This window comes from Nelumbo lutea, chromosome 3 (assembly GCF_056320005.1).
Source record: "Nelumbo lutea isolate HS-2025 chromosome 3, American lotus-T2T, whole genome shotgun sequence".
Lineage (NCBI taxonomy): Eukaryota > Viridiplantae > Streptophyta > Magnoliopsida > Proteales > Nelumbonaceae > Nelumbo > Nelumbo lutea.
The window spans coordinates 105,744,128-105,770,707 of NC_142686.1; the positions used below are offsets into that span (position 1 = coordinate 105,744,128).

General features: G+C 40.8%; 1 protein-coding gene across 2 annotated transcripts; it reads left to right on the forward strand.

Moving 5' to 3' along the window:
- Positions 1 to 13,072: 13,072 nt before the first annotated feature.
- LOC148867372 (chaperone protein dnaJ GFA2, mitochondrial-like) lies at positions 13,073 to 24,107 on the forward strand. 2 transcript variants are annotated; one of them, XM_088979701.1, is made up of 18 exons: positions 13,073 to 13,280; positions 13,370 to 13,469; positions 13,565 to 13,639; positions 13,989 to 14,080; positions 14,195 to 14,278; positions 14,390 to 14,428; positions 15,861 to 15,971; positions 16,342 to 16,389; positions 16,504 to 16,591; positions 16,744 to 16,808; positions 16,960 to 17,034; positions 19,273 to 19,345; positions 20,712 to 20,803; positions 20,913 to 20,984; positions 22,748 to 22,804; positions 23,015 to 23,063; positions 23,527 to 23,593; positions 23,702 to 24,107. In XM_088979701.1, the coding sequence occupies exons 1-18, from the start codon at positions 13,218 to 13,220 to the stop codon at positions 23,805 to 23,807; spliced, it is 1,356 nt and encodes a 451-aa protein (XP_088835827.1). In that variant the 5' UTR covers positions 13,073 to 13,217; the 3' UTR covers positions 23,808 to 24,107. The 2 variants fall into 2 exon arrangements, with proteins under 2 accessions (XP_088835827.1, XP_088835826.1); XM_088979700.1 differs by lacking the exon at positions 23,702 to 24,107 and having other exon boundaries at positions 13,074 to 13,280; positions 23,015 to 23,062; positions 23,525 to 23,592.
- Positions 24,108 to 26,580: the final 2,473 nt, after the last annotated feature.

Sequence of the window (26,580 nt, forward strand, 5' to 3'; positions counted from 1 at the left end):
ACCTTTTTCCCTCTTCCTCTCTTGTTTTCCCTTTTCCGTTGTCTTCTGATCTTGCTTTTTCGTCGATAGGTAAATTCTGTCATCCATGCCATGTCTCTCCAGATGCGCATCCATCGTGTCGACGCCCTCGACCAGCGTGCTGCCAACCAAAAGCTCCAAGTCGAGCTTGACCAGATCTGGGGCGAGCTCGACCACACCCACAAGGGGAGCGAGTCTCAGGAGCTACTCATCCACGACCAGGAGGCTCAAATCGCTCGGCTTACTGAAGAGAGCGCACGCTATAGGGAGGAATCGTCGAGGATGGCAGGGGGAGAGGGACCTTCTCAGGCAGTAGGTGTGGGACTTGGAGTCCACTCTTCTAAATCAGACTCGAAACTTTGATCAGATGGTAGAGGCTGAGCGAGAGAAAGCAGTCTGTGATTTTAAAGATCTCCCAGGAATTTCATGACCTCCAAGCGAAGTATGGTTCGGGTTCGTACCGCTCAGGGTTTAAGCTCTATCGGTGGCTGGTTTAGAAGAAGTTCTCTGGACTCAACCTCGACGGCATTACTATGAAGGGTCTGTCTCCTGAGACAGCGGACCAAGCAGATCAAGAGGAGCCTGATTCTCCAGAGGATGAGAAGGCATATTCTTGAGGTGGCATTTCTCTGGTCTTCTGTGGCTTTCGGGTGCCGTAAACCCGGTCTTTCACAAGTTTTCGGTTGGGCGTTGTGCCTTATGATGATCAAACCTTTCCCGAGTTGTTTAGCTCGGTTACTGCACTTGTTATTATTTATTTTTTTTTTTTGACAATGAAAGTTTCTTCCTTCTTCTGAGTATGATAAACTCCCTTTATTTTTACTAAGGCAATCTCATCATTTGAGTTGTTAAAGTTACTTGAAGTAGGGCGCTTCGGTAGGTGTTATCCCGATTTGTCACGTTTAAGGCCCCTGTGGTATACCGCGGAGTGATTACAACGTATGTCCGAGGTTGGCTATTCCTCAGTTCGACCAACGCGTCGGGACGAGCTATGTTTCGTAGGGTTTAAACCCAAGCTGCTTACGCTTTTGATATTTCATACCTTGCCTTCGCCACTGAAGTGTCTGCCGAGGTCTTTGTTAGCTCAGTGTTTTGGCCTTTGGGCTGAAGGAGTGGCTCGTGGCCCACTCGCGGAGTTTTCCCATGCCATAGAGGCAGCTGGGTCCTGTTGTGCTGAGGTCATATTAGCCCGGTGTTCTGGCCCTTAGGCTTTGGGAGGGACCCGTAGTCCACTCCTAGATTTCTCCCAGGCCGAAGTGGCAACTGGGGTCTTCTTGTGCCGAGGTCATGTTAGCTCAGTCTTCTGGCCCTTAGGCTTTGGGAGGGACCTGTAGTCCACTCCCGGATTTCTCCCAGGCCGAAGTGGTAGCTGGGGTCTTCTTGTGCCGAGGTCATGTTAGCTCAGTCTTATGGCCCTTAGGCTTTGGAAGGGACCCGTAGTCCACTTGATTTTTACAGATAATATTGCCTCAGGTTGACAATATTCCATGTTCGAGGTACTTGTTTCCCTTCGAGGGTCTTGATCTCATATGTTCCTTCCCCGAGCACTCGTTTCACTCGGTAAGGACCTTCCTAGTTGGACCCGAGCTTGCCAGCACCGGGCTCAGGCAGCATAACTTTACGAAGGGCCAGGTCGCCAACACGAAAGTTTCGCCTCTTGACCCTGGCATTATAGTACCGAGCTACTCTCTGCTAGTAGGTTGCGGTCCTAATTGTACGCGAGGTCCCTTACTTCGTCGAGTAGGTCGAGGTTGGTACGTAGCTCATCTTCGTTTGTTTGATCGTTGTATGCTTCTAGGCACAACGTAGGTACTTCGATCTCTGCGGGAATCACTGCTTCGGTGCCGTAGGTGAGATTGAAGGGTGTTTCTCCCGTAGTGGTCTTCTCCGTGGTTCGGTAGGCCCATAGACACTGGGTAGTTCATCTACCCACAATCCTTTAGCTCGGTCCAGCCGTGCCTTTAGTCCACGGAGGATGGCTCTGTTCGTGACTTCTACCTGACCGTTTGCTTGAGGGGTGCGACTGAAGTAAAGTTCTGTTGGATCCCCATGCCTCGGCACCAATCTTGAAACTTGATGTCCTCGAACTGTTTGCCATTGTCAGAAATCAATACCCGAGGTAGTCCGAAGCGGCATACGATGTTCTTCCAAAAGAAGTTTTGGACATTTCGGGTTGTGATCGTCACGAGGGGCTCAGCTTCTACCCACTTGGTAAAATAGTCCACCGCCACTACTAAGAACTTTCTTTCACCCGTTGTTGGTGAGAATGGCCCGAGTAGATCGATGCCCCACTGCGCAAAGGGCCATGGGCTGGTGAGATACTTGAGGTCGGCAGCGGGTTGGTGGTAAATATTGGCATGTCTCTGACATTTGTCACATTTTCTAACGAGTTCAATGGTGTCTGCCTTCATTGTTGGCCAATAATACCCTTGCCGAAGCACTTTCTGGGCAAGGGCCCTGCCCCCCAAGTGTCCTTCGCACAGACCCTCATGAGTGTCGTGGAGTACGAGCTTGGCTTCGGTAGGTCGCAAGCAACGGAGGTAGGGGAGCATGTAGGATCTTCTGTATAGCCGCTCGTCTATCATAACGTATTTAGTTGCCTGGCACTGCACCCTTCTGGCTGCATTGCGGTCTGCAGGGAGGGTCCTGTGTAACAAGAAGCTCATGAGTGGGTCAATCCAACTTGGCTCTGCTCAAATGACAGGAGCGACCTCCTCTGCCCCCCCGAGAATGCTAGGTTGAGACAGGTCCTCTATGTACACGGTTCTCATGGTGATGTCGCTAGTGCTGGCTAACTTGGACAGGGCATCGACCTCGGTGTTCTCCGACCTAGGGATCCATCTGATGAAGTGCGATTGGAAGTTGAGCAAGGTCTCTCTAACTTTGGCTAAGTAGACGACCATGGTCGGCTCACGAGCTTCATATTCGCCCGTGACCTGGTTGACCACGAGCTGGGAGTCGTTGCAGATAACGATGTGCTTGGCTTTTACTTCTCTGGATAAGGCTAGTCCGGCTATCAACGCCTCGTATTCTACTTCATTGTTGGATGCCTCGAACTCGAAGCGTAGTGCGTACTCCAGTTTCATGCCGCTTGGGCCATGCAGAACTATTTCGGCACCGCTGCCCTGTTGGTTCGAGGAGCCATCTACGTGAAGGATCTAGGGCTCCTCATCCCAGCTCGCGATTGGCCGAGCTAGGAGAGGTGCAACACTGGCTACTACTTCACGGGGTTCAGACTCGACCGATTCGGGCGCTCAACCGGACTAGGAACTTCGGAGTTGAATGTGCATTTGACTATGAAATCTGCTTAGGCTTGGGCCTTAATGGTAGTTCACGGCTTGTACTAGAGGTCGTACTCGCTGAGCTCAATGGCCCACTTCGTCAACCGACCAGAGACCTCAGGCTTAAGCAATACTTGCCTCTGAGGTTTGTCGGTAAGGACGATAACAGTATGAGCTTGGAAGTACGGGCGGAGTTTCCGAGCTGCAATTATCAATGCGTATACTAGTTTTTCCATCTCCGGGTATCTTGTTTCTGCTCCCTGCAATACTTTCTAACATAATAGATGGGTCGTTGGACCCGATCTACTTCCTTAATTAGTACCGAACTGACCACCTCGTCGGGCCGGGTTAAGGTCGGCACGCTAGTAAGGTATTCTTTGAGCTCGTCGAACGCAACCAGGCAATCTTACATCCATTCAAACCCTTTGCTTTTTATTGCCTTAAAGAATGGCAGACAACAGTCCACCGATTTAGACATGAAACGGCTTAGGGCGGCTATGCGGCCATTCAACCTCTGAACTTCCTTCAACTTTCGAGGTGGTTTCATGTCCAAGATGGCCTTAACCTTATCCGGGTTGGCTTCAATGTCGTGCCGGTTAACGATGTATCCTACGAACTTACCCGAGGTTACACCGAACACACACTTATTTGGATTCAATCTCATATTAAACTTACGCAAATTTTCAAAAACAGAACGCAAGTCTTGTATTAATTCATGTGAAAATTGAATTTTGACAACCATGTCATCCACATAGCATTATACTTTCTATCGATTAACGGTGCAAATAATTTATTTACAAGCCTCTGAAAGGCTGCCCTTGCGTTTTTCAACCCGAAGGGCATAACCTCGTAACAGTATAGGCCGAACTCCGTGATGAAGACAGTCTTTTCTTCGTCTGTCGGGTCCATCTTGATCTGGTTATAGCCCGAATAGGCATCCAAGAAACTTAGCAACTCATGCCCTGAGGTTGCGTTCACCAAACGATCGATTCGGGGGAGCGGGAAGCAGTCTTTCAGGCAAGCCCGGTTCAGGTCGGTGTAGTCGACGCACATGCGCCACTTTCCGTTGGCCTTCTTTACCAGGACGGGGTTGGCTACCCAGCTCGGGTATTGGACTTCTCTTATGAAGTCCGTTGCGAGGAGCTTCTCGACTTCCTTGTCGATCGCTTTCCATCATTCTGGGGCTAGGTTGCATTTCTTCTGTCTAACGGGCCTAACTACAGGATCAGTGTTCAGCTTGTGAGTTATGAGTCTGGGGTCAATACCGGGCATTTCTGCCACGGACCATGCAAAAATATCTAAATTTTGAAGTAAAAAACTTACCAGTTCGGATCGTAGGGGCTCCTGGACGGAAGCGCCGATCTAGAGCGTTCGAGCCGGGTCTGCTGTCAAGGTCGGGACCGCGACCGTTTCTTCCGTGGGTGCGGCTCGCTCTTTGCCTTGCTATGTGGGTCACTCCAGTTCAAGGTCACCGGCTACCTTGGTTTTCCCCTTTAGGGCGGCAACGTAGCACTTGCGGGACTCAAGCTGGTCGCCCCGCACTACCCCCACCCCGAAGTCTGTTGAGAACTTCATAGCCAAATGGTAAGTGGAGACCACCGCCCGTAGGACATGGGTGATCAGTTGACCTACTATGGAATTGTAGGGCGAGGGGGTCGCTACCACCAGAAAGTTGTGTTCGAATCTACCACACAAGGCCACGTGCCGACCTCTACAGGTACTGTTATTTTCCCAAGGGGCCAGACTTCTTCTCCACTGAAGCCTACCAAAGGAGTGTCTGCTGGCTTCAGGTCATTTCTCTGCAACTGGAGCTGGTCAAACGCAGCTTTGAAAAGTATGTTGGGCGAGCTGCCTGAGTCTCACGCCTAACCTCGAAATAGTTGATTCTCAGCTTTATCACGAGCACGTCGTCATGGGGGTAATGGACCCCTCGCGCATCGTCTTCTGTGAAGAAAATCGACTCTTCTGTTCTTGGCCGCTTTGGGGGGTTCTGCTCCTCCCGGGTGACCTCACGAACCAACGTTCGAGCTGCCACTGAAGTGCAACCCGCAACGATTGAACCTCCCACTATCATGTGGATGGTCCCCTGAACTGGCCTCTCCTCTAGAGGCTGCCTCTACGGTTGTTCGGTCGGCCTGCTACTGGACTCGGGAGCGTCTTTTCCGTGCTCCCCTTGTCGACCTGTTCTATTACTATTATTATTATTATTATTTTGTACAAAGTTTCTCAAATATCCACGACGGATGAGCTCCTCTATCTCGTCGCGGAGGTTTTTACAACTCTCGGTACTGTGACCATTGGGATTCCCCCTTAGACGGGGTGGTCACTTCACGTACGGGGCGTCCTTGATCGCCCTCAGAATTTTGGCCCGCTTCACGTTCAGTGGAGTGTAATCAGCTCGGTCCGGAGCAAGAGCTTGGAATAGCTGACCTGGCTTTGCACCCCAAATTGTTTCCTTTTTTCTTCGGGTGTCCTCTTGACTGGAAGATTCTCCTTATCTCTTCCTTTTTTCGGGTGCGCCCTCACCCTTCTAGTTCATCTCCTCTTCGGTGGCTATGAACTTATCCGCAAGTTTCAGAAACTCGGTAATGGTCGCGGGTTGGTTGACGACCATGTGCCACTTGAACTCATTGTGCTTCACGCCCTTCTTGGTTGCTGCAAGGCGTACGGCGGGATCCAGGCGTGGTATCTGCATTCAAGCATCGTTGAACCGCTTGATATAGATCCTGATGGACTCTCCCTCCCTTTGTGCTATGTTGAAGATGTTTTCTTCAGTTCGCGGGCACCACTTGCTGGTGACAAAGTCAGACGTGAAGGCTTGTGCGAACTATGTCCAACTTCTTATTGACCCGGGCGCCAAGTTCTGGTACCATGTGCGGGCTGCTCCCTTGAACGTAGTGGAGAAGGCCACGCACATGCACGACTCACTAGCTCGCACCAGGTGCATCTGTGACTAAAAGGCATCTGCATGATCACTCGGGTCGAACGACCCATCATACTTGTCAAGAGGGGGGAACTTGAAATCCTTGGGCATCGGGACCGCCAGGACTTCGGAAGACAGGGGGGACGGAACTGAGAGGAGAGGAGCTTTGGCTTCGGCCGAACCTACCTCTTCTTTACCCATGAGCTCGGGCAAATCGCGGGTGACAGATTGGCGAGCTCGGCATCGATGCCTCTACTTCCTGACAGGCTCGGCGTTCATGTTGCTCACCTCCCCACTATCCAGAACGGTTTGCGCCAAGGGTAGCCCGGTTTACTGGTGATGGCTACGGACAGAAGGGGCTTGCTTGGAGTCTGTTGCCAGTATCTCGAATCGGTTCTCAAGAACCAGGGTTCCAAACTTCGACTGTCGAGGTGACGCTGACCTGCTGAGCCGGGGTCCTCCCGACCTGTCCGCCTGCGATGAGATCGAGGTAGCCGGTCTCTCCCGTCTGCCGTGGGGGGAGGCTTGGTTTTTTGGGAGATTTTGGGGGGCCTCTCCCCGGCTAGAGTGTTCGCTCTGGCGGCGGGATTTGGCTTGCTGCAAGGCCAGGTGCTGAGGCTGGAGCTGAGGTTGGGGCAGCTGGGGGAACTGTTGTTGATACTGGTACTGGGAGACCTGGTGCAGCACGTGCTGTTGATAGAGTTGAAGTTGTTGGAACTGTTGCATTTGGGCCAGCATGGCTCTCATGCACTGCATCAGGTCCTCCAACTGGTTTGGGCTGGCCACTGGGGGCACGACTGAAGGTTCGGTGAACGTCGTTTCGACTATAGTAGGGAGTGGGGCCATGACAGGTGCCATTGTGAAAGGCACGTTCAAGCTGGGGATTCTGTCCACTGAGAGGGGGACGGGGAACCGTCCGATACAAACAGTAGGAAGTTGGGGTTGTTCCCTAGAGTTATCAATTTACGTGCTTCGTCCAACGTTGCTAGGGGAAGCCATGAATGTTGGATTGTTTCAAGGAAGAAGAAGGAACTGAAAGAGTTTAGAGAGAAAGGCCTTTTGACGTGTTTCCCTCAAACGGCACCAAATGATGTCGTGCGATCCGAGCACTCCTAGCTGACTGCTGACTGGCTCCTTGTTGGCAACAAACGACACCTGAGAAGATGAAAGGAAAGATTCCTGGGGATTTACCCGGTGGGAATACTCGAATGCTTAAGTCAGTACTATGTATAGGAAGTAAAGGGAAAAACAAAGGCTAAGAGTGGAGGTCACGCTTTTTTCCTATACTCGAGAGATTGGAGGTCTCCAGAAAAAGTTTCTCCTCTACCCTGAGGGCTTTTATAGGGGTGCTCTTTGTGAGATCGGGCATAACCGCCACTGGGCCCCCTGCCATAACCGTTACCTTCCAGGGCTGTGTAGGTGGTCATTGCGACGTACTCCTTACCCGGGCGAGTGACACGTCCCCAAAGTGATAGGCATGCCTCCGCCTACTAAGAGACGTGAGCGCATATTGACGAAAGGACAAGGACTGCGCCGTCAGTAAGGGATATGGCGCAACCTGATTGGTACGGCCTGTCAGATAGAAGCTTCCTGCGGAATGCTCATGCGGCTCACTCGCGAACAACTTTGCAGCGAGCTCAGAATACTTCAGGAGTACCCTTAGTAGAATTAGTCCTCGGGATGACTTGTCTGCTTGGGAGCTCGGGCGAGCTGGTTTTCTTAGCTTGCGAGCTAAAGTTGCCTCGGAATATCCCTTTGGGGGTAGCTCGGGGAACCCGGAGCTTGCGTCGTGGCGAGCTCCTCCTTTTGCGTGATATGATGTGGCGAGTTGCTTTATGGGCCCGTTACTTAGTTGTACTGGGCCGCAATGCTGAGCTGTCGCTTACGTCGCGTCAATGTCCACGTGTCGCCGTTTCATAGATCGGGTTAAATCATCCTTCATCATAAACTATACATTTCAAATAATAAATTATTAACTTTTTCTTTTTTCTTTCCAATTTCAATATTCATATTTTCACAATATGTTTCAAGTAAAATATCTAAACCATCTTTCCTAATCCTAAAGATCTAATATTGTAGCTAAGCAATAAAGGGGAGAAATGTTCTCCCAATAATTTTTAAATTTATTTTTCATTATTTCAACAATACATTTAAATTGTAGATTATTTCTATATTTTACAAAACAAACACTAGTCACCATTAATTGATAAGGTAAATTACAACTAGTTGGATAATAAATACATGATAATACATTAGTTGCATCATAAAATGCTTAAAAAATCTCTTATATAAACTTTATTTCCCAATCTTCATCAAATATAAGATCATTAGGATTTTTTGAATTATAAAAATTAGTAAGAATTTGTTTATGAGAAATACTACTTTCTAACATAGTATAGGTAGAATTCCATTTATGTTTAACATCTAATATAAAATGTTTATATTTTAAACCATAATTTTGACATAAATATTTAAATTATTGTTTTCTTGCCCCTTAACTTTTAATATATATAATACAATTTCTAATTTTAGAAATATCATTAGAAATAATATTTAAAGCATCATGAATACATAAACTTAAGATGTGACATGCACATCTAATATGAAATAATTTACCATTTAAACATGGTTTTAATTGAGATTTTAAAATATTTATTGCAAAATTATTATTGCTGATATTATCAAAACTAATAGAAAATAATTTATTCTCAATTTCATAAGCATGCAAATTATTTAAAATGCTTGCAGAAATAGCTAGGCCAGTATGTGGTCATTCAAGCCTAGTAAACTTAAAATTCTTTTATTTAAAAGCTAATTTTCATCAATAAAATGGCCGGTAACACAAATATAACTTATGTTAAATTTAGAAGTCCAAACATCAAAAGTAATTGCAACTTTAGAATTAAGATGTGATAACAAATAAATTAAATTTTGTTTATATGAATAAAATAATTTTAAAGCATCCGATCTAATAGTATTCCTATAAACTTTTTTTTATATTGTGGATTTACAAAATTAAGTAACCATTATTCAAGTTTAGTATCTTCAGCTAACAAAAATGGTTGTTCTATGTGTACAATGTATTTTGCTAATACGCGTCTCATTTTTTCTTATGACTATTTAAATATACCAAAAACCCCTCCCAATTTGTGTTTGTGTTGTTTCTCTCCCTTCTTCTTCTTCCTTTTCATGTATAAGCAAATGTCTGCTTAAATGGCCAATACCACCCTTGTTACAATAGCTAAAGTATTTTTTACATTTTTGGCAAACTACTCTTTTTTCCCTTCCCCTCAACATCTTCTATTTTAAATATTTTCTAAACCGGGCTACTCAACTTAGATGTCCTCTTTTTCTTTCCCCTACTATCAATACTAGGGGTGAAAGTTCCATAAATATCAATAGCATTAGTGCTAACACTGTCATGATGCAACTAAATATCGTCAACAATGAACATGTTGGGGAATTGGTTTTGGGAAGAGCCGACCATTTTTTTTTAACTCTAAAAAAAATAATAATTTAATTGGACTTACTCGGGTTGTCGGTTCAAAATCCCAACTTGATTTCAATGGTTAAAGCCTTTCAATGTCCAAGCCTCCCAATTTGCTAAGTTGAGATACTTGAGCTGGTTGAGCAAGCCTTCTTATTGTTGAAACTTCAATCAAGTTGAGAATTGGAGAATCAGACAATCAGCCAATCAAACTATTAGAGTTCATTCAAATTGCAGAGAATGTATGAGAGAGAGAGAAGAGAATTGAGAATTGTTGAATACTTGAATTGGTGTGATGAGAATGGTGGAGGATAGGGCTATTTATAGGAATTAAAAATAATTCAATTACCCAAAATACCCTAAAAACTAGCTATTTTTAGTTATTGGGATGGGCATTTTGGTCATTGTAGAATTATTCATAACTTTACCCAAAAAGCCCCCTAAACTAGTCGTTATATAGCTATTAGGGGACATTTGTGTCATTTTTCCTCCCCCATAAGCAAAATACATAAATACCCCCCCTATATAGCTGTTAGGGGGTATTTATGTAACCCCCCCCCCAAAAAGCTGAAACTAGCCAGCGGGTCCAAACGGCTAGTTTTCGGATGGGTCAAGTGCGGCCCTCTACGGGCCCTACAGGCCATGCCATGCTGGCTCGTGGACTACAAACCCCCGGCACAGCCCGACACGGACCATCGTGTCGGGCCTAGCACGACCTGCGAGCTTTCATGCCGCGCCAGCACACCTCACATCAACCTCACAACCACATCCAACCCTGTATTGGGAACATCTCTTCATGAATAATAAATAGAAAAAATCCCGATAGGTACCCTGTACTTTAGGCCAAGTGCCAATTTAGTACCCGGACTTGAAAATAGGACAAATTAGTACTTGAACTTTCATTTTGCGACAATCTAGTATCTACCACTAATGGATTGTCAGTTATGTATATCACATGACCTCATGTGCTATTTAAGACTTTAAAAAATGTCAAAATTACCCTTGGACACTGTTCATCACATTCTTTCTCAAGAAAATGAAGATTAGGTTCTGGGAACCCAAATCTCTTGATGGAGGTGAAGCCTCCATCCACCACCAACGGGACGTTCTTCGTCGCACCGAAGAATGCTTGCAACAATGGTTGAGTGTGCAGGTGGCTCCATATTGCCTTAGCAACTTACACCATAAACCATAAGTCCCTAACATTGATCTTAATCACACTGACATTGCTGGGTATCTCATACACAAGCTTGGCCTCTTAACGGATCTGGCTGATTGGCTCTTTTCCACCTCAACTCCAACCATTTTTGCGGCATCTCCCCAGATACCATTTTTGCGAATATGGCTCTTTGATAAGGACTTGAACAACCACTTTCGGTTTGGCATTTTGAACAACATCGGAAACTCCCCCCATCTCCATCATCGTGTTGTCCAACAACAACCTTGGCGGTTGCATCCCTAAGGCTTGCTTCCACCCGCCATTGGGTAGATGAAGAGCTTGGAGCAATTCAACGTGACTTACAATATGTTTACTAGGGTTGTATTGGCGGTAGTGTTTAGCTGTCGGGATTGGGATTAAGATGATAGTGATGGACAAGGGTGGTGGTGGTGGAGGATCAATCGACGACAAGGGGGAGGGGATGCAGTGCAGTGACCATCCTTATAAAAACAATCCAGGTGGCATCTACGACTTCTACTTACAAGAGAAGCTGGGTAAGCTATTGTCCTCAATCCACTGCAGAGGCTTGTTCTCTCCGGTAAGAAAAGAATTCAATGGATTGATCCCAGCTGATCTCGGTGATTTGAAATCACTTCTAGAATCCTACTTACTCTCATGTTCATCGGTTACACAAGGCAACTCGGACCAAGCTTATGGTGGTGGTGATGGAGGTTGGGAAGCATGATTTGGTGGCAAAGGAGGTGATTCTATGACGCACCCAAATGGAGGTGAGAGAGAGATAGAAGCTTGTGGTGGCGGAGCACTGGTTGGAGGTGGGTAGAATTGTTTTAGGGGTGGAGGCGTTCTATAATGATGGGTTGGTGGCGGCACCCCAATATGTGGTGGAGGTGGCGATGGTGGTATATAAAGGTGATGGGTTGGAGGAGAAGGAAGATGGGGAGGAGGTGAGGCATAACCAGAATGATGAGTTGGTGGTGGTGGTGGTGGTGATGCATAAGGATAATGATGGGTTGGTGGTGATGGCAGGTAATGTCTAATTGGAGGCTTCTGCTTAGTTGGATGCGGAGATGGAGGTTGTGGTAAAATAGGCTGCTTTGTCTTCGGTGGTGGAGGAGGCTTGAAGAATCTGGGTGAGTAGGCCGAACTTGGCGGTGGGGGTTGCGGCATGGGTGTCATTGCTCCCGATGCAAGGAAAGGAGTAGCATCACCCTTGCTGCCACTGCTACCGCATTTCAACTTGTTGTAGTTGACGTGTAATGCAACCTTGGAAGAGCACTCCCTCGAAGATTGTTGATCTGATTTACCAGGAATGCAATTCTTTCGGTCATCCAACAAAACCCTTCCCACACTGCCAGAGATCAGCGTAGTGCACTTCGGGGCTTCATTGGTGAAGTAGTTAAACAAGTACGTAATGTGGAAGGTTGGGAGTTTCACAGAGGAGTAAGGTTGTGAGTTTACACTTGAAGGGTATTTTTGTCTTTTTGCATGCTATTTAACGGCTGATTAATGCCAGGTAGCAGATTGTCACAAAAATGAAAGTTTGGGTACTAGATTGCCACGTTTTAAAGTTCGAGTACTAAATTGGCACTCAACCTAAAGTACAGGGTACCTATCGGGAATTTTCCCTAATAAATACAAGTAGGGGAGATGCTCAGAATGAAAGGCCAGAACATGCTGTGAGGTCGGTGAGAGGTGCACTCTGTGAAGAGCAGATTTGAACTCCAACCAAACATAGTGTGTTTCATGGTTTTTGAACCGCCATTGACCTAAATGGTTGGATCGTTTGGCCTGGGAACCGTTTAGACAACCAGTTCCATTTTACCCCAAACCCGGTCTTTGGTAAAAAACTGTTGAAAAAGTCAACAACCCATTGACTCAAGTGGTCAAACCGTCAAAATGTCGACCTGTTCAACGTTTTTTGGTCATTTTATTTTAATTATTTTTTATTTTCAGAACTGGCCATCCATTCAAACAAGACGGTTGGACTGTCGACTTGAAAACCGGTGGGCAGAACCATTCCGATTCTGGGTCGTTTTTTAAAACCATGGTGTGTTTTGAAGAAAAAGAAAAAGAAAAAGAAAAAGAAAGTAAATAAATAAAATAATAATCTGCCGTGGACCAATAAAACTTTATTTTGTGGAGGGGTCCAGGGTACACGTAGGATTTTTCCGTCTCCTCGGGACTAAAAACGGAACCTTTCTAGACCATTCGAACGGGGGAAAAAAGGAGCAACTGCAGGCGCCCAAATTTCCCCCGAATTATCGGGGATTTCTTATTAGGGTTTCTTTACACTGCCTCTGTTCTTTGCTCTCCAACTTCCACTTCCAAATGGTGCGCTTGGGCGGTGCTAGGTTGGTGTACTGGTTCGCCCGACGGTCTCTGGGCACCAAGGTTGTCAACCATTCTTTCGTAAGAGATGGGTTGTGATTGATTGGCTCTGATGAATTTTATTCTCATCAATTTTTATTTGTTATTAACAGATCAATGATTCATTGAACCATGGAAGCCGTAGGGGATTTGTTTCCCGATTCTGCAATTCTTCCCGGATTTTGGGATTGGAAAATTCAGACAGCGGTAACGGTAGGTTGATATTTTCAGGCTCAAGCTTGAGTTTTTTGTTCATTGCTGTTTCTTTTTTATGCTTGTAATTGATCTGGTTGCTTTTGATGCCTCAGTGAAACGAAATGATGGACGGTGGGGCGGATTTGTACATTGCAATTGGAGGCCTACGAGGTCCTTCCATGGAACAGGTATCTAAACAACTTAGCTTTCTTGCATTTCTGATGGCTTATTCTTCAGTGTATCGAAACAACTTAGCCAGGTGTCATTCGTTTGAACTAAAAATGGAGGGAAGTGTTTTTTCCTGGCTGAAATATTGAGCTGTATCTTCACTCAAAATTTAGATTTCCTTGGCTTTTACATCAAAATAAATCTAAAAGGGGCGGAAGACAAGACTTCCGCAATAAGAATGGTGGACATAATAGCTGAAATATTTCCGTCTGAAAAAATTTACATCCATTTTATAGAGAAATAAACGCAATATGATCTAAAGAAGAAAAAAAGCTTGAATAACACGTATTTGTTTTTCATGTATGTAAGCGTCAATGCATATGGCTTCAAGGGACTACTATGATGTACTTGGAGTGAGCAAGAATGCGAGTGCATCAGAAATTAAGAAAGCTTACTATGCGGTAGGTTTTGGTTTCTCATTCCATAACATCCGATTATGATGATCCCATTCAACCATGGAACTATTCTCTATAAGATTGTTTCTACTTTGTCTTGGTTTTTCATGATTTTTGCAGCTTGCAAAGAAGCTACATCCCGATACAAACAAAGAAGATGCTGATGCAGAGGCCAAGTTTCAAGAAGTTCAAAAAGCTTACGAGGCATTCTTCTTTTCTTTAGCTTTGTAACAATTATTGTTCATAAAGATGTGCATCCCTCAAATGATATATGCAGAGAATGTAAATATAACTATTTTTTTTGTTGTCTTTTAGGTTCTAAAAGATGAGGAAAAACGGTCTCTCTATGACCAGGTGCGGAGTTAGCTTCCTTTTAGTAACACCAATTATCTTGGAATTTGGAAACAACATTATACCTTTTGCTTTCTTTTGATATATCTCTGTTGAAGTTGAACTGGTATTTACACCTTGACATAATGCTAGCATTATTTTATCCAGCCACATAAAATTCAATGTTAAATGATTATTTTCCACGTGTTTAATTAGATCATGGAATCTTTGTTATATTTCTACTCAAATTCTTTTTTTTTTCTGTCATTAACTAGCCTGTAATGTTTCACTTGGCAAAAGACAACTCCTAAGAATATAACCAATTTCTATTGATTGATAATAGTTGCAACTGTTCCAATGCTTTCTTCAAGCAATCTCCTTTCTTTCTAGTGAATATTGTGAGAATTAGTCAATTAGATCTATATTGAGATGGCTCTGAGCCAAGATTACAAAATAAGCTGGATTAGGGCAGGATCTATATTGGGATATCAAGCTGTTGTCTGATCTAGGGGTCCACTTAATTTAGCATTTTAGGTTAGTAATTAGAGATTTTGCTTTTCTAATCAGAAATCTAAACCTCCATGAATGATGGGACCTCTTCCTCTGATTTTAGTCAATTGATTATTGCTTGACAACCCCTTTCAACTGTCATGTCCATCCGCCTGCCTTTACACCAAGTTTTGTACCAGGGCAGAATATATGTGGTTTGATATCCCAGAAGGACAATTTCCATGATTTCAGTTGGTTATCTTTGATTAGGGATTGGTTGAGGAGGATGTTGCTTAAAGTTGGATGAGTGAAGTTTATATGTATATTTTAGAGCCTAATTGATCAAATTAAGGGAAGATTAGTTCCATGTTTTTGGAGAAGATTATTCAGCAATTAATAATTTGGAAGTACAGAATTGAAAATGAATTTGGAACACAAGTCAGGTTGCCCAGGTTGAATAATTTCAACTACATCCGACTCGGGCTTATTCAAAATTTAACAAATGCTCATTTCAACTTGGTCCAAGTAACACCCCTAAAATGAGTGCATCAGAATGGAGTTAGGATGGACTTCGATGGTGATAAAACAAGGGAAGATCTATTAGATTTTTCTACTATGAAGACCAAAGACTTAACCACTGACAGCAAATTATAGGTTCAAGTTGGAGGCTATAAATGGACAATGTGGGTCTAAAAAAGGCTTTGGATGGAGGTAATTACTATCTGTGCACCTGTTCTATTAAATAAAATTTAAGATGGAATAAACGGGCTTCATTCATGTAGCTGACCCAAATAGCTGGAACAAGGCTAGAATGATCCATTGTTCCATTCTTTTGCAAAACTACATTTTGTTTTCTTAGTACCAAACATGCTAATATTGCTATCAAGGTTGTTTCATTGCCTGTGCTCTTACTAGTAATAATATTTTTTTCTGTTTATAATTACAATATTTTTGGTAAATTTATCAGGTTGGTCATGATGCATTTGAGCAACATGCTACCGGAGGTGGTGGTCCTGGTGGCTTTGATGGTCCATTTGGAGGTTCTGGATTCCCATTTGAGGACTTGTTTAACCAAGATGTAAGCATTCTATCTCAAATGTCCTTTAAATTTTGTTTCTTTTGCCTTTATATATACTACCTTCTTAGCTTCTCATAATTTTAACTCTGACATCTTGTTCAAAATATTTTTATTTGCAATGAATTTAATGCTTTTATTGCTGTCTATATGTAGATGGTCTGGCAATGTTGTTTACTTGTGAACTTTGTTAAAAGTTACCACCTTGGTTCTGTGCATTTTCTTGTGTAATCAATATGGTTTAAGTAACAATGTAGTCGCTCTTTTAAGCCTTTTTTTATATCTTTGGTGTATTAATATGCACGTTGGCATCTAATTTGATCCTTTGTATAACTAACATGATTTGGGTGTGCCATTGTGTTGTGGAAATCAGTTCATGAATATCTTTGGACGGAGGAACTTTGGGGGGAAAGATGTCAAGGTTTGTATTCCATTTTATCTCTTCATGACTTTCTTCTAGTATGAAGTTGTTAATTTTTTACTTTTCCACACTTTGATCCTTCGATGTTTATGACTCTTTGTTGATTGTGTACAGGTTTCTCTTGAACTATCTTTCATAGAAGCTGTTCAAGGGTGCACCAGAACTGTGACATTTCAAACTGATGTACCCTGTGACACTTGTGGTATGACAATAATCTTTCTTCACTATCTAGATATTTTCTTCATGTGCAGTCCATCGGTTTTTTTGGTTCCATAAGCCTAATTGAGTTCCAAATGCCATTATTTTTCTTTTAAAATTCATGTAACTTTTTTCTTTTGTCTGCGGGAGAGGCAGGTGGAAGTGGTGTACCTCCTGGGACAAGACCTGAAACATGTAGACCCTGTAGGGGCTCTGGAATGGTTAGTTTCGTGACGAATCATTTATTTTCATCTGTATTTAGTTTTCTTTTGGATGTGTGTGTGTGTGTGTGCGCCACTGAGGGGGGTAAACATGTGCATGTGCTATTTTGTGTTGTTATGTCTAATAGGTTTTTTTCTGTTATGTCTACAGATATTTATGCAAAAAGGCCCATTTAGGTTGCAGACAACTTGTACACATTGTGGTGGAACTGGGAAAACTGTAACGGTATGATGGCACAGTATGTCTTGTATGTTAACTTATTATTTGCAAGCATTTGAGACACTTTTTTTTTCTTCACTGGTATCTTTATAGAAAATCAAAGTAGTACTTTTGTTCCACATATATATCACGGAATCTTCTATATTTCTATGGTTTTCATTCTTTTCAATTATTGATTGTGACACTAACCTTGCTCATTGATTATGTATAAATTATGATCAGATTATCAAGTAGCAACAACATTTTCTTTATCTACAAGGACTATAAAAAGCTTTCTTCTCCAAGGAATTGAAATAGAAAATGCCATCATAAATGAGCTTATTTTAGTTGCCATCTTGTACAGAAAAAAATTCACTGCTGGGTATCATATTGGGACAAATCCATGAATGTCTAGACTCCAGCATCAGGCCTATGTATACTGGACTAGGAATAGAGATCTACTCTTATCCTTTTGCTTACAAAGGGTTTCTCCTTTTTGTGTGGGTTTGGTATAAGGTGGTTTAGTAATTACACAGGTAATGCAAAGGGTGGGAGTAGATTTCTATGTGTATAGTAGTGTTTGTTTTAGTATCAAATACCATATGAGGGTAAGGGAGTGCCACTATTGAGATTACATTTGATTCCTTGTCTGCAATTTTATAATGGAGAACTTCATTGCCAAATTAACAAAATTTAAAGTTTTAAACTATATTTTTTTCCAAAGCCTTTTGTTTTCTGTTTTATAATGATCAGGATATATTAGAACAAATCTAAGCATTGTATAGAGAAATCAAACAAGCTGAAAAACAAACTAAGAAATCAAACAGAAACAAGGGAGTGCAAGCCCTGTTACACAGGTATTGAAGGAAATAGTTATACCACAGTGCTGAGCGGTGAAACCCATTTTTTACCCCAGCAAAGTTTTTTATTTATATAATATGATATGGTGATACACCATATATTTTTGGTATGCTAAATAGTTTAAAGATAATAAGGTGCCTACCTAACCTGCTTGATCAGCAGTACTCTTTTCATTATAGTAGTCATGAAAGCATACAAGGCCATACGTATAAATTTCTAAGAGGTGAGTTATGGTTATTATTAGATGTTAATCAACTGGTAGATTTATGAGACAGTGTTGTATATTTCCAGCATGCTCCACAACAATTTGGCTAGGGTTGTCGCGATGCGTGCATGTGTGTGTGTGGGGGGGGGGGAGGGGTGATGAGCCTCATAAAAGGCAAGATTTTTTGCCTCAAGGTTAGGATGCAGCTTTATTGGATCTGCCAACACAATGTGAGATACTAGCCAGGGTAGGGTTAATAGGAAACTATTGTATGTTGGTCCTGGTCCTGCTGCTATAGACTGCAGTAGGAAAACTTTTAAGTTTTGAGTATTGGGTTTGGGGGGAGGGTTGCAGTCTGTGGACTGGCCCAGGTGTTTGAAGTTTGTTTCTGAACTTTTAATTATTTTGATAATTATTTCTGAACTTTTATACAAATTACAAAATTAATGAATTTTTATCCAATTACCAATCAAACAAAAAGGAAAAAAACATGAAGAAAGACAAAGTTGTAAATGTCTATATAACATGGTAATATAGTAATGTGATATTGGAGACATACTAAATCCATCTCAATAAAGGCAAGGTGGAATAGGTTACCCAAAGGACTTCCCCATTGTCATCTTTTAATACGAAATATGCATACTAATGTTATAATCTTATGATTGAAATATTTGAAACCAACCATATAATAATCTCAGTAGTTGGATTTAAGCTATCCATTTGAACTGAAATGATGACTGGACAATGTTTGTCATGCCCTCCCTACTTACCATATCAAATAACATCCTTGATGATTGAATGATTGATGATAAAAAGGTTTACGGTTGAATTGATTCTAGAACTGATTTGCAACAGTATGGTGCACTATGTAGTATTTTTTTCATAGCTGATTTACAAAATGGAGAAAATATTAATTAAAATCAATTGTTGGTACTCATAGGAAGTATCATTTAATCCATGGGATGTACTTATGGTCCAGTTGGTATCTGGACTTGGAATTACAATCTCAACTTTCTGTGATTTTTTTTATCAGTCTGTAATAGTGAATTCTAATGATTTGGCTTCTGTCAAAAGTTGAGGTTACTTACACTTCTGTTCCATTCCTTATGGTTTTACTTATTTTGATAACTTTCTTAAGAACATGCGAATATTTTATTAGACTGTTGCATTGAGTTATCTTCCATATATTTTGTTTACAGAATTTCTGCAAGTCATGCAAAGGAGAACGTGTTGTGAGAGGATCGAAGTCAGTCAGATTGGATGTAACTCCAGGTATTCATATATTTAAATTATCCTTTGGGCCAAAATATAGTTGTATCATAATTATTTATTTTAAATTTAATTTCATGCGCTATGAAATGTTATGGAGTTGAAGATATTCTTCAATTTCTGGTGGCTATGTATTCTGATAATGCTATTCTCTCTCTCTCTCTCTCTCGCTCTTTGATGGTGTTGATGGCCCTCTTTTTCAGAGATAGTGTCATCTCCTCTGATTAGGGGGCTATTGCTTTAGTCCAATGGCAAAATCTCAGGCTGACAACCTTGAGAGCATGGGTTGGGGCCTGAGTGCAGCCACTTTGTGCAAGAAAATGCTGAAAGTGTAGACCTGTATCCAAGCACCTCTCCCAAGATCTTGGAGAGTCAGGAGTCAAGAACTCAAGACCAATATTTGGTGATGGACCTTTTATGTTACCATCTCTGCTTGTAACTTTTTTTTTTAATACCATATTTAAGATCAATGGTTCAAAACCAGGCAAAGTTGACTGGTCAATGAGGTAGGTTGGTCCATCTTAGTTGTAGCCCTTGCAATATCAACTCAATGTTGTCCATGTAGTTTCAAGATAAGTAGAATACAAAGTTTAGGTGCCTTTCAATAAACAAAAGAAGTAAGCATTGGGACCTTCGAATGCTGATTGTGCCTGGTACTGTTCAATTCTGTCTTAATGCATATCTGGGTCTAGGTCGGTTGACCTATTTTGGTACTTGCTGAGACATCCAGGTATGGGTTTTAGAACATCATGGGTTCAAATGAACAATTAAGATACCATTTAAGTGGTTTTCTTTTCTTTTTTTTTTCTTTGGCAATGATTTAAGCAGTCTACATTCTTTAATTGATAATATCTTATTTTCTATGCTTATGAAACTAAGATTTTATTTTAAGTTAATAGCTACTTTTTCTTTTTTCCTTTTTTGGGCTGGCTAAAATGTAAGGATATCTATAAAGATCTGCATGCTGCACAAAGTTTTTGTTAGAATAAGGTTCAAATCAATAAGTTCTTTTACTCTTTGGTTTATACGCTTGCATCGTTATGTGAAACTAGATGTTTGATGTGGTTACTTATCTACTTCTATACTAAAAGTTCATAGATTAGTGATATGTATATTTAATGAGGCACTCCAAGTGATGTGGACCAACTATTTCTAAGAAAACATCTCAACTTCAAGCTCTTTACATGTCCTTCAAAGCTTAAACAGGAAGAAGGCATTTATGATTTTCCATATAATTAATGGAACAATAAGGGAGGCAGAAATAAGCATTAAATGGCATTAGTGTATGCCATGAATGTATGTCATCTTCGTTCATATTCTTGTACCTAATAACAATGTTTGATGTCTTTTGGTTCATTGTTGTTTATAGGAGTTGATGATAACGAAACCATGAAAGTATATAGAAGTGGTGGAGCAGATCCTGAAGGCAATCAACCCGGTGATCTTTATGTTACAATTAAGGCAAGCTGTCTAATTTCTTTCATCATCTGTTATATTTCAGCTTATTGCCAATGGTTTGTTGTCATACCTTGTTTGGTTCTAAGAGTTTGATGGCATTTTTCATTTCTAGGTCCAAGAAGACCCTGTTTTTCGGAGAGAAGGTCCTGACATCCATGTTGATGCTGTTCTTAGTGTCAGTCAGGTAATTCATAGTTGTATTTTTTCTGCATGCATCTTATTCCAGGAAACCTCTTTTTCCCTGATGTACAAACAGACTGATTTTTTCAATGTGTACAATATGAGATAGTTTCTGGAGGTGGTGTTTTATTATCAATATGTAAAAAATGTTTTTTTTGTTCTGTAGATGATCTTCATGCTGGATATAAGAAAAGCTACAAAGTCTTCAATTTGCAAATTATTTTTTTATCAATGAATAAATATTTTATTAATCCAGAAAATAAGAGTTAACAGGCGACCCAAGGAAAGGCATGAGATGCGTACCTTTCCTTTAAGATTTATTACAGCATTACAAGATCAGATGAACACGATTACAAGGTAGCCCAAAATAAAGAGTCCCGAGAAACCCCCTGTTTAGCAAGTGAATCAGCCATAGAGATTGCTGATCTGCATACCCACTGGACTCTGTCATATTTCTTGTTAGCCATTTGCCTTTTTTAAAGAGGTCTCTATACCCCCAAATCAGAGTCCGGATTCAGCAGCCATCCCACCACCACCTGAGAGTCCCCTTTAATAAGCAAGTGCTCTATTCCTAACTGGTTTGCAAGCTGGATACCTTGTACCACAGCAAGCAATTCAGCCCTTATAGTCTCCCAGACCCACAGGCCCTGAATATAAGGATGAGATCATACTGTCTTTATTTCTCAGAACTCCTATACCTGAGGGTTCAGGGTTACCTCTGCTACTCCATCAAAATTAAGCTTAACGAACTTCTCCTCAGGTGTCTCCCATTGTACCAAAAGTCTGTTTTTCCTGGTAGAAGTATTGGCTACTGCTAATCAGTTCCTCCACAGGTCATCGAAGGAATAACTATTTTTTTTTTTATCAATAACACCATCTTCATTAAATTAAAAGAAAAGAGGGAATATGGATACAAAAGGGGAGATCCCCAAAAACAGAAAACAAAGGGAATGCAAAGAAGAAAGATTAAAAACTAGCCCAAAAAACAGACTCCCTATTCACTCCTTGCTTGGCCAACCCATCCGCAAATTAGTTGGCACTCCTCTTCATCCAGCTGTACTGAATCTCAATGTCCCTACCCAGCCATAAGAACTGTTTTTTTTCATTGTTAAAGTTCCACAAACCACTGTCCTCTGTCTTCAACCAACCACCACCACCTTCGAATCACCTTCCAGGATCAAACGGCTGATATTTAATTCCTTTGCTCTTCGAATTCCTTCAAGCGCTGCAAGGATCTCAGCCCTAAGAGAGTCAGATCGAAGGAATAACTATCAAACAGGTTTAATGTTTTCAACCACTGAATTGCCCTTGTCAAAACACAGTCCTTAACTTCTGACACTTTCCTTAGTTGATTTCAAGTAATTTTGGTGATCGTTAAACTATTGCAAAATATATCATGACCTATACCATTCTTTGACTCTTTTATGTCAAGTTTGGTAGGTTTACCTGAATTTATTTTATATTGGTTTTCTATCTGCATCAATTATGAACTATATCGTGCAGATATGGCAGGGAAACAGCTGGATATGGTATAAGATATGAAATTTAAACTAAAAAAATTGAGGTATCCAACACAATACAACATACTTGTACAGGTACCTGGGTATCATAGGTTGAATGATTCGGCTTTCAATTTTTGTTTTTGAAAGCCAAGAGGCGACTCAATCTGGTTCCTGTTTCAGGATCTTCCCCCTTAAAAGTGATATTAATGTTCTTTATTAAAGTCTTTGTGGTCCATTTATTAAATGGTATTTGTTCCTTGCGCAGGCAATTCTAGGAGGAAACATCCAGGTCCCTACTCTCACAGGCAATGTTGTTCTCAAGGTTGTTTGAAATATCATTCGTGTTAGTAATCAAATAGATTTATCTTATTCAGCAATGAAACTAACATGGTCCAAAAAGGAAATCATGGGTTTTTGTTTGATAAAGTCTGTGCAAACCAAAGTTGGAAACATGTAAATTTTGAGGGACATTTTTATTTATGAAGAATGATTATTGAATATCCTGGCATGATTTACTTTACTTTGGTTTCAGGTCCGCCCAGGCACCCAACCTGGTCAGAAGGTTGTACTGAAGAAAAAAGGTGAGAACTGCAAATTCCAAGACTTGGGGCTGCCTCCAAATTAAAAATTAGGTGTTTTTAGTAATTTCTCCTCAAATTTTTATAGGTTTTGTTCAGCTGGTAATAGTGACAGGTGGGGGAATCTATCACAATACAAAGGGGGGGTACTGTAGCATAGGTGAGGGTTAGGGACAATACATTCATTAAACCAATAAAATTTTTTAGAAGCAAACCATAAATTTCCCTAAAAAAATTAAGATGCTTCTCTAAGCTGGTAGATGTAATATTTGCATTTGTTATCCCTGTCTTTAAGCATAAAAATTTTAGAACCATGGGGTTCAGGGTTATCACTCCATTCTACCATAGTTTTACAGAGCATCAAAATTTATCCACAACATGACACTTGTCTCATCTGCAATAATTTTTCTTGGTGTTTCTTTTCAAATTTAATTAGCTATTTCACATGATATTTTTTTTTCTTTAGGAATTAGAACAAGGAGCTCCGCCTCATATGGGGATCAATATGTGCATTTCATTGTCAGCATTCCAACGTAAGTTGTCATTCTTGTTGATCTTAAGAGTTTCCTGCTCGGTATTTGGGATACTTTTTTTTTTCTCAAGTTTGAGAAAGGAGTTTCTAAGGCACAAACACCATGCAGGAATTTGACTGAGAGACAGCGTATGCTGATGGAAGAGTTTGCCAAGGAGGAGCAGGGAGAATATGATAAAGATGCTGCCGCTGCTGCTGTTGGAGCATCTGGTTGAGTAGAATGAACAATGCCCAGTAGCTCAAATTTTTGTAGGAGAGGTTTCTATTCATCTTTTCTTTACTTTTGTGCAAATATGTATTTTATTCATCCTCATATAATTGTTATTCTTGCATCACATTAAATCCTCAAGGATGAAATAGGTTCACAAATTTCAGAGTCGAGAGCTAATAATGTACATATAGTTTACATGTTTTCACAAGGAAGAGAGAATATGTCATCCGCAGATGTTTTACTTTTACCTTACATTTTCTTGATTTGATGAAGTAGGGGAAATTGCTGCTTTGTTTATCTGACATATGGTTCGTCATTTGTTAGGTATTTGATGAACTGTTTGGTAGAAGCCATGGTTAAGAAATCAAAGAAAAATAAGTGTATGCAATATTCTATATCCTTGGCTTTGAATGAAAACTGACATGGTAGTTGAAAAACTGGACCTTATTTTTGTGAATGTGAAAAACGACTTTTTTGAACCAGCAAAACTCTCACCTTTCATGTATCTAAAAAAGAAAAGTGAAACCCTTTTGATGAAGATCCTACAAACCTTAAATGGGTTATTCTATTAGAACTTTTACATTTAAAAAGTCATGTGTACGATGGTTGCGTCAGATGTGAATCTTAACCCTATCTCGGCATCATCTTCATTAATTTTTTATTTAAGTAGGTGCTAATAAGTAAATATTATGAGTGGTCACGGCTGAGAGTTATTATCAAACAAGTGGGGATATTATTGAGCTCAACTGTCGCAAGCCAAAAAGAAGCATTTCAGTGCCAGGTAGTTTAGAACAATAGAGTTTGTGGTTTTTTATAGATGGGAGTTGAGTTCAAAGACCCAATGTTTTATTGGTAAAGAAATTTCATTAATTCACAAAAGAAAGCAAACACGAAGACAAACAGAAAAGAAAAGAAACTAATAAAACATAAACCAACTGTGAACCCAAAACACCACAAACCAGTATGTTTAGACAGAAATGAAAGACACAAGTCACAACCACGCCTTACATTTTAAAGTTCTGAGGTTTTGTTGAATTTGTGAAGCGCCAAGGATTTTCGATGGTTGGCTTGTATGGGTAAAAGAGGAGAGCACGTTAGCAGAGTCAACATAAATGATAGAACTGATTAAGAGAACGGGGAAGAGTCGTTGAAGTAAATGCAAACAAAAAAAAGGAATATCATCTATAACTCAATGACTTTTTCACATTTCTCTTAAATTTATCATGGCTTTTCAAAACCTCCAGACAGTGAGTTTTTATTGTCCAAAACTCTTATTCCTTAGATTTTTGTGAGTCACCTTTGATGAGCATTAATAGAAATTGTCCATGTAAGCGCTTAAGTATTTTACATCACCCCTGATTTTTCAAATACAGCACTTAAGTAAGCTAGTAAGCAAGGTTCAAAGTATCGAAAATGCTATGCGTATCGAAAAGGCAAATTTAAGAGATGTATCGGGATACACCTTGGATACGCATGGATATGAACAAAAAATTAAGATACGCATAAAAACACATGGAAATTCTATAAATACTCATAAACATTAATATCACTAAATATAAAACAGAAATGAGTTATTTATGCATAAAAATAACATGTTTTAGTGGGTTTTATGAAAAAAAAAACATATTATAATCAATAAACGGGAAGTCGGGAATAGAAACATAATATCTACTTATGAACATTATAGATCAAGTAATTATTTGCATGTTTTATTCTAATTTTTTAAAAACTAAATAATTATTTATTTTTATTCAAATAACTATTTTGTATGTTTTATTCTAAAAATTAAATTAAAATTAAGAAAAGTAAATATGTAACAAAAAATTGAATGGATTTATGGACATAATAGATGAAATAATTATTTTGCTTCTTTTATTCTAAAAATTAAAAAATAAATAAATATCAATATTTTAAAACATAGAGGCGTTCCACTACCTAGAGGTGTGAAGCATAATTCAGAATGCAAGAGGCGTAAGCCTCTCGAACACAAGGAGGTTAAAGCTTCCTTAAGAGGAGGAAGGAGGAAGGGGGAATTTCATTTTTGTTCTTTATCTTTAATAAAAATATTTTATAATAAGAACAATAAAAATGCATAATATTTGTTAAAAGGGGGGTCTTGTCGAAGCGGAGGGGCCGAAGGGGTAGGGGGCAAATCACTTTCTTTCACCTCATCTTTTCTAACATTGGCTGAAAATGTAAAAGAAATTTGAAAAAACATATTTATTTTCACTCATTTTTTCACAACCTTGAAAAACTTATCGAATCTTGCAAATTTATAGATGTTTTTGGCAAATTTTTACAAGATTTGAGTCTTTAGAAAGGTTAAACTTTTTGAAGGGTTTGGGAAAGAAAGAGGGCTTCTGAAATGGGTTTAGAAGCCCTCTTTCGAAGGGAGTTTTATTTGCGATTCTGCCACAGTAAAATTGTATTGTATTGGTTGATACGCTACCAGTAGCGTATCGACTGATACGGTGCTGAAACGCATTGATACTCAACGATACGGGCACAATACGACCACAATACAACATCGATACAATGAATAGATACGACACATTCAATTTGGTACCATGTACTGTGCTGAAAACTTGCTGGAATGATACGTATCGGCGATACGTGACAAAATTTTGAACCTTGCTAGTAAGTATGGCCTTGGCTGGGCTTGAAATATTTGGCTTAGGCTTGACTCTAAAATTTGTAGGCATAGTTCCCGCCGGACCCAGATAAGGGATAGCTTTGTTATGAAAATATTTAATAAGTTTGATAGTCAATTTATGAGT

Excerpts from the sequence above, each read along its gene's own strand:
- LOC148867372 (XM_088979701.1), top strand. The coding sequence starts at position 13,218 with ATGGTGCGCTTGGGCGGTGCTAGGTTGGTGTACTGGTTCGCCCGACGG. Across the intron at positions 14,081-14,194 it reads TTAAGAAAGCTTACTATGCG|CTTGCAAAGAAGCTACATCC; the intron begins GTAGGTTTTGGT and ends TGATTTTTGCAG. Across the intron at positions 20,804-20,912 it reads ATCTTTATGTTACAATTAAG|GTCCAAGAAGACCCTGTTTT; the intron begins GCAAGCTGTCTA and ends TTTCATTTCTAG.